At 49.6% G+C, this 7,773-nt stretch overlaps 1 protein-coding gene across 1 annotated transcript in view; it reads left to right on the top strand.

Moving 5' to 3' along the window:
- Nucleotides 1–5,920: 5,920 nt before the first annotated feature.
- Rasgrf1 (Ras protein specific guanine nucleotide releasing factor 1) overlaps nt 5,921–7,773 on the top strand; it is a 108,681-nt gene continuing 106,828 nt past the window's right edge. Inside the window, exon 1 of the mRNA XM_041646654.1 lies at nt 5,921–6,608. Coding sequence (XP_041502588.1) covers nt 6,333–6,608 — 276 coding nt within the window. The 5' untranslated portion in view covers nt 5,921–6,332. The remainder of the gene's footprint in view (nt 6,609–7,773) is intronic.

The raw sequence follows: 7,773 nt of genomic DNA, 5'->3' as shown, positions 1-7,773 counted from the left end.
GTGCTCAACTATGTTCTTAGAAACATTGTTTGTCATAGCCAGAACCTGGAAACAACCTAAATGTCCCTTGATAGAAGAATAAATTTAAAAAATGTGGTACATTTACACAATGGAGTACTAAACAGCAGAAAAAAAATGACATCTTGAAATTTGTAGGCAAATGGGTGGATATAGAAAACATCATTTTGAGTGAGGTAACCCAGACCCAGAAAGACAATTATCATATGTACTCACTCATAAGCGGTTTTTAAACATAAATCAAAGAAAATCAGCCTACAAATCACAATCTCAGAGAACCTAAACAACAATGAGAACCCTAAGAGAAACATATGTGGATCTAATCTACATGGGAAGTAGAAAAAGACAAGATCTCCAGAGTAAATTGGGAGCATGGGGACCTTGGGAGAGGGTTGAAGGGAGGAGGATAGAGGCAGGGAGGTGAGCAGAGAAAAATGTAGAGTACAATAAAAATCAACAACAACAAAAAAAGAATAACATCCTACCAAAACATTAAGGACAAAGAATTTAAGAGATGAACTTTTTGGATAGGAAGACAAAACGCTATAAAAGAAATAATCACAATATTTTTCTATAATCCCAGTCAAAATTTTTCTGGAGCTTGATAAAATGAAAATACTTAAGAACACTGTAAAGCCCAGGTGTGGTCGCACTCACCTTTAATCCCAGCACTCAGGAGGCAGAGGCAATGGATCTCTGTGAAGTTAGGCCATGCCTATTTTACTGCAATGATTAATAAGATAAGCAAGACACTATGCAAGCTCTATGCATCATGCATGAAGTCACTGGTTACACATTTATGAAATATGGATAAATCTACAAGAAAATAGAAGTTCATCTTCAAACTTAAATTTTTAATATAAACAAAAAATAAAAAGAAGGAATGCCATGATTTTATGCAATTAAAATTCAATAAATTAATAAAATAGATGAAAATTAATACACCATGAGATGTTATTTGGGGGGCTTTCTACTGAGCGAATATTTAAGAAACTGGACAACATCAATACCTTGACAATAAGATAAAGAAACTGGCTTTCTCCTCCTCTGTTGGTGACTCACAGTAAAGATGAAGAGCTAACCTACTAGAAATGAAGCAATACAAACCAGCATTCAAGTGTATATCCTCTCACCCAGAAGTCCCTCTTAAGAAACCCAGACTGAGACTGGAGATGCACATACAACCATAACCTTTGTGCTTCACTGCCCATGCAATGAACTGGATCCAACTCAAGTGTCTATAAGAAGAAGATAATTAAACTTGTAGTAGTTAAAGGCAATGTTCCCACATAATATGAAGGAGCTACAGAAAGAGCTTGAGTCTATAAAATATCAGATACTATAGAAAGCTATTTTGGTGAATGTTTGTGTCTAAAAGAGAGCAAAAGAATTTTATAGAAAATTTAATAGTTTTTACGAAGAATCTTTGGTGGTTTTATCTCTTTATTCCTTGTGTGATCTTATTCATTATTTATTTTACAAAGAAATTACTCTTAGAAGCAGACAGAATAACATGGCTAACACAAACGAAAAGTATAAGTCCCTTGCTCCACACTAGGTGTCCAGTCAAGGTGATCAACGGAGCCAGAAAAAAAGAATCAAAGCTCCCACAGACAAGGGACACATGTCCAAAAGTTCAATAAACTGAATGTCTCTTTTCTAAAGCTTTATGGGTTACCTTTTTCATTTTAAACATGTTACCAAAAAAGCAAAAATTCTCTAAGTGTATCTGTGCACACGTGCGCACACACAAATGCACTGTGGTTTGTCAGCCCCTGTCCTTCCCTGAAGGAGAGGCTAAGTTCTTGCCCTGAAAAGAGTGTGTTCATTTCTACCAACTATGCCAAGGTATTGTGTTGTGTGGTTTTAGCAGTGGCAGCGGCGGGCGGGGGAGGGGGGTGATATAAATTATAACTTATTTACTACAGATAGGGCAGCCATGATAGACCAAAGAATTTCACCCAAATCTGGCTTGGTGAACCAATGAGATTTTTGGGGTTACTTACAGGGCATGGGTAACTCAAAACAGCTATATTCCTAATCTATACCGCCTTCAAAATATGGGTGCACCCTTGGAGTTCCCTGCCCGACTTGCAAGCAGCTCTCCTAAAGATTTCCTCCTCCAGTACCACCAGGAATCCCAGCAATTGCAACTGCTCATCTCTCCCTGGGGTGGTTTTAATGAGGATGGCCCCCATGGGCTCAATACTTAGTCATCAGTTAGTAGACTGGGAAAGATTAGAGCTATGGCCCTGCTGGAATAGGTGTGACCTTGTTGGAAGAGGTGTGTCATTGGGGGTGGGCTCTGAGGTTTTAAAAGTCCACACTAGCTAGGCCCAGTTTGTCGCTCTCCTCTCTCTCTCTCTCTCTCTCTCTCTCTGTCTCTCTCTCTCTCTCTCTCTCTCCTCTCTCTCTCTCTCTCTCTCTTTCTCTCCTCTCTCTCTCCTCTCTCTCTTCTCTCTCTCTCTTCTCTCTCTCCCCTCTCTCTCCCCTCTCCTCTCACTCCTCTCTCTCTCTCTCTCTCTTCTCTCTCTCTTTCTCTCCTCTCTCTCTCCTCTCTCTCTTCTCTCTCTCTTCTCTCTCTCCCCTCTCTCTCCCCTCTCCTCTCACTCCTCTCTCTCTCTCTCTCTTCTCTCTCTCTTCTCTCTCTCTCTTCTCTCTCTCCCCTCTCTCTCCCCTCTCCTCTCTCTCCTCTCTCCTCTCTCCTCTCTTCTCTCTCTCTCTCTCTCTCTCTCTCTCTCTCTCTCTCTCTCTGCCTGTGGATCAGAATGTAGAGCTCTGTTACTGCTCCAGCATCATGTCTGTCATACTGCTACACTCCTCACCACGATGCTGATGGACTAACCCTCTGAAACTCTAAGCCATTCCCCAATTAAATCCTTTTTTTTTTAATAAGCGTTGCCTTGGTCATGGTGTGTCTTCAGCAATAAAACATTGACTGAGAGAAGAGCCTTGTAAGTTTCCTGGACTTCTTGTGTCTTAGGAGCCTTCCTCCTCCTTCTAAGAGAGAATATTTCAATTCAGAAGAATTAACTACACAACACATGCCCACCTTCTTTCTGGCACCTCTTATACTAGGCAAGGAGTGACCAGTTTCGTAAATAATATTTCCTTAACCAACATTATTAAGTGGCTTCCAAGAGCTTTGAACTTGATTCCAGGCCAATGACTGCCAAGAGACCAAAGGTAAGACTTGGGTTTCTGCCTGTGGTGAAACACACACACACACACACACACACACACACACACACTATTCACACCACTTAGATAAGAGTAATCAAACTGCCAGGTGGGACGCTGACCATTCACACCACTTAGATAAGAGTAATCAAACTGCCAGGTGGGACGCTGACCATTTCCCTCAAACACAACAGGAGCCAGGGCCACTCTTCCAGCATGGTCTAGCTCACCAAGAAATCCCAGAATCCCAGGATTAGCAAGAGCACGTGACTCCTCCACCGCTCCAGTGCTGACCCAGGCAGGAGGAGGCAGGGGGATCTTTCTGTGGGCATCTCGCAGAAGCTCCTAAGTAGGATATGCATGTCCAGCCTCAGTGATTCTGACTTCACTGGCCCAGAGGAAGGCCTGAATACAGACTTTAAATCTCTAAAGTACACCGGAGTTCAGAGCCTCTGAAGTGGGCTCAATTCTGATCCTGACAGGCACTTTTGGTTAGCTTGTCTTCCCGTGCCCCATGAGAAAGTGGGTTTTCCTCTGGCTCTCCTAGAGCCACACAGCAAAGGAGTTCCTAAGCTCCTGCAAGCTCCAGAAGGCAGGGACTATGTTTTCCTTATCATCGTGCCTCCAGGGCCCAGGCGACAGAATAAAACGTGTGAGTGAGCGAACAAATGTGTGAGCCCCATCCTCTCCCACCTCCCAGTGCCCAACATCTAATAAATGAGCTGCAAAGCTGTGAGGCTGCATCGCTGCCAGACTTGTCAGAAATGTCCTTAGACCCTGCCCACCTCCACCGAAGGAGAATGTGCGCTCTGACAGCAACCCCCGGCATTGGTGTGCCCCACGCAGCATCACCGTTTCTGCAGTATATTAGGGAGTCTCCCAAGCTCCTGAGATAAAAATGTGTGTGAAAGTGCATAACCTGCCCATAAACCTTCAGCCCAGGTCAGAAGAAGCGTGTCCTGTGGGTCTGCCTACCACACACGCTAAACCTTGGCTCCAGCTCACCTAGAGATACCCTCTTCCCCTATCGTGTTCCTTGGTGGGATGAATGCCAACCTTGATGCAACCCTAAACCCTATTCTACATAAACCCCGACCTGGTTCAAATCCCACCTCTGCCGCGTTCTATGAAAGTGGTAATAAGCGATTGAACCAAAGCCCAAACTATTCAGAAGGCTTTAGGGAAGGTGTAATGTCCTAACTGAGGCAAAGCGCTTGTTAACAGTGCCCTTTACCAGGGTTTTTCCTTGGCCTCCTCTGTAAGAGGCTTCCTAATAGGAATTCACATAAAAACCCCAATCCTGGACATTCTGCTTCCATCGAGAAAGCAGGGGAAACTGGGCATGTGTCTGCACTCAGGACGCTGAGGCGGGGAGGATCGGGAATTCAAGCCAGCATGGGTGATATAATAACGTCGTGTCTGAAAAGAAGAGAGGGTCTTGGTGGGAAGGAGGAGAAGAGCAAGTGAAGAGAAAGAAGAAAGTTAGATAACATGTGAAAAGGATCACAATTTCCCACAAGATCTCTCTTGAGCAAGTCAAGGATGCCTAAAGGGGCTTTAGCTCTCTGCCTTTTTTTTCTTTTGATTACCTGCGGGGGGGGGGGGGGGGGGAGGATAAGCGCTACAGAGGAACACCGGCCTGGATCACTGTGTCCTGAATAGGGACAGCTCTCCATTCCAGACCATGGTGCATGGTGTGTGTGTGTGTGTGTGTGTGTGTGTGTGATCTAAAAGAGAAAGGAGGAAGGGCTTCTGTGAGGAAAGATGGTGTTCTTTCTCCAGAGGGCTGCGCGGACACCTGTCCCGGCTGCGGCTGCAAACTGTCAGCGCCCGGCGCTGCTCCCAATCTCAGGTCTCAGCGAGGCCGCTGCCCTCTGCGGCAGACGGCGGTGCGCGCTCCCCACTCCAGCACCAGGCTGGCCCGGCAGCCCGCGCGCTCTGCCGGTGCAGCATGCGGGCGCTGTGACGTTCTCGGATAAATGCCGTGTAACTGTGTAGGCGAATGGGAGCTAAAAATAAGAACGGAAAATCTATCATTAAGGTATCATTGCGCCAGCGCAGCTATTTGAAGGCTCCCATGGTCCCCGGCGCCTGCGTTTGAAGCCCGCCTTCAGGCTTCAGGGGTATTTGCTGAAAACTCCCAGCAGCGGCTTGCCAGCCAGACCTTAAGGTTCACCGGGTGACGCTGGCAATTATGGCAACATTCAAAATGAAATAAAATAAACGGTCACCTCTAGCCTCCCAACCTCACCCCCTATATTCTCAGATCGCTGGCGAAGCCGTGGCGGAAGAGGGCTAGAAACTGAAAGGAGTGAAATCCGAACGGTTATGCAAAAACTAGAACATATTCTATTCCTTCGCTATTCACCTTTCTCTTATTCGTCCACCTTGGATTAGAAAAATAAAGTAGGGAAGGGAAGTGAGGGGAGGCTTTAGGAGACAAAATGACAAATGGGGCTTACCCTAGGTCTAGAGTGCGCCGAGGCTGGGCGCAAAGAACGCAAACTCCGGGGATGGTGAGTCTCCGGGGTTCCATTGGATTAAACGAAAATTGATCTGATTTGGTTTAGAACACCCGAAGTCTAGAGGAAGAGGACAGGGACAGGGAGGGAGGACGAGAAGTGTGTGTGTGTGCGTGCGTGTGTGCGTGTGTGTGTGTGTGCGTGTGTGTGTGTGTGTGTGTGTGTGTGTCCAGGGAGGGGGAGGAGGCGCCAAGGTGCAGCCTGCGTGCGGCTCTGCGCCTCGGCGGGGCTGCGTGCGTGTGTCCCTGTCCACGCTGCTGAAACGGGCTCTTCGAGGGATAGGCGTCACATGACTCCGCCTGCCCCTAGCCAGCGTGCAGACCGCCCGTCCCTCAGTTTGCTGGGGGAGGGTCGGTCGACATCTCCCGGGGCCCTGGGGCTCTGCGGAGAGGAGAATAGGTTCCAGCAAGGAATGGTCCTTCTAGGTTCAAGAAACCCTAGCTCGGAGCCAGGTCCTGGAGTGTAAATCTTGAGGGGGTTGGGGTGGGGGAAAGAGAGGGAGCGATCCAGCGAGCGCCAGAGAGAGGCAGCGCTGCGCGCACCGACGAGGGGCTGCCGGGTGCCGCGCGAAGAAGATGTAAGCGCGTGGGGTCTCGCTGGCCTCCGAGCACCATGCAGAAAGGGATCCGGCTGAACGATGGCCACGTCGCGTCCCTGGGACTGCTGGCGCGCAAGGACGGCACACGCAAAGGCTACCTGAGCAAGCGGAGTTCGGACAACACAAAATGGCAAACCAAGTGGTTCGCGCTGCTGCAGAATCTGCTCTTCTACTTCGAAAGCGACTCAAGCTCTCGGCCCTCGGGGCTCTACCTGCTGGAGGGCTGCGTCTGCGACCGCGCGCCCTCCCCCAAGCCCGCGGTCTCTGCTAAGGAGCCGGCGGAGAAACAGGTGAGGGAGCTCCACGTCCTGACCTCCCGCGCCCCTGCTGAGGCCCTGCGGGTTCAGGGCCTTCCACCCTGCTTCGGTGACCGAACTTTGACCCTTCTACTCTAAGCATCTAGGGCGCGCTCAGCATCTTCCACTGGCAGGACCGACTGGACCGAACTGGGAGGGTGACCCTAGGGCGGACAGGGACTGCGGGTTGGGCGCTGCTAGGAGCTGCAGCCGCCCTTGGCGGGGTGAGCCCCGTAGTGGGCGGGGACAGGGAGGCTGAAACTTGGAGATAGCGATGGAGATGGGGTCCAAAGGGCCGACACTGGTGAGGAATCTGATCAATGTCCGACCCAAAATGGTGCCCCTAACCCCATCCCCACCCCCACCCCAGCCTTGATAGCTGTAATCTTCTGCCTGAGACGTGGAATTCCTTGCATTTAGGCTTGGAAAGGGTAAGACAGACGTCGGAGCGTCGCCGTACCTTGCCTTCCGCAGCTAGGGACGGAGAATAACCTGTGCTAGCCTGGCCGAGTTGGGGATTGCGGGGCCTGGGGGGAGGGGGGTCGTTTGTGCGATCGAGTGATGGTGTGCTGCTCCTAGCTGGTTCTGGCACCACTAACGAACCCCAGGGTTCCAAAGACCGCTATGATGCGCCGGGACCAGGGCCAGGGTTGCTGGGGAGCCATGGGACAAGTGGGCTCTGCTTTCCTCCCCCGCCCCCTGCGCCGCCGCGTCCGCCGCAGTCGCCGCTGTAGCGCGGCGCTCCTTTACTCTCTCGCTGGCGTTGCCCAAACAACAGGGCTAAAGGGCCAGGCCGCGATCTGCCATGGGGCCTGGACCTGATTGATAGAAGAGCATTGAGGGAGGAGGGTCACCTGCAGCCGCCCAGTGGGAACACTCCGACAGAGAGAGCTATCTTTAAGCTTGATGTCTCTCCCTAAGGCATCTGGTCCCTGGCCTCTAGGAAGAAAAGAAAAAGTACATGACAGTGTATCCAAAAATGTCATCACTGGGAGAGGCCTGATATCCATGGGACTCAGCAACCTGGCTATTGCCTAGATGGGGACACTGAGGCCCGGGGATAGAGCTATTTTTTCTTGCCCTGTGTCATAGCAGGAATCAAAGCCACCCAAGGTTCTGGGAAGACAACAACGGGGATCTCAAAAGCATACAGCCTGGT

The sequence above is a fragment of the Microtus oregoni genome, unplaced genomic scaffold (assembly GCF_018167655.1).
Source record: "Microtus oregoni isolate MIOR12 unplaced genomic scaffold, Mior012 000139F_ref0000186, whole genome shotgun sequence".
Taxonomy (NCBI): domain Eukaryota; kingdom Metazoa; phylum Chordata; class Mammalia; order Rodentia; family Cricetidae; genus Microtus; species Microtus oregoni.
This window is presented reverse-complemented; position numbering and strand designations above follow the sequence as displayed.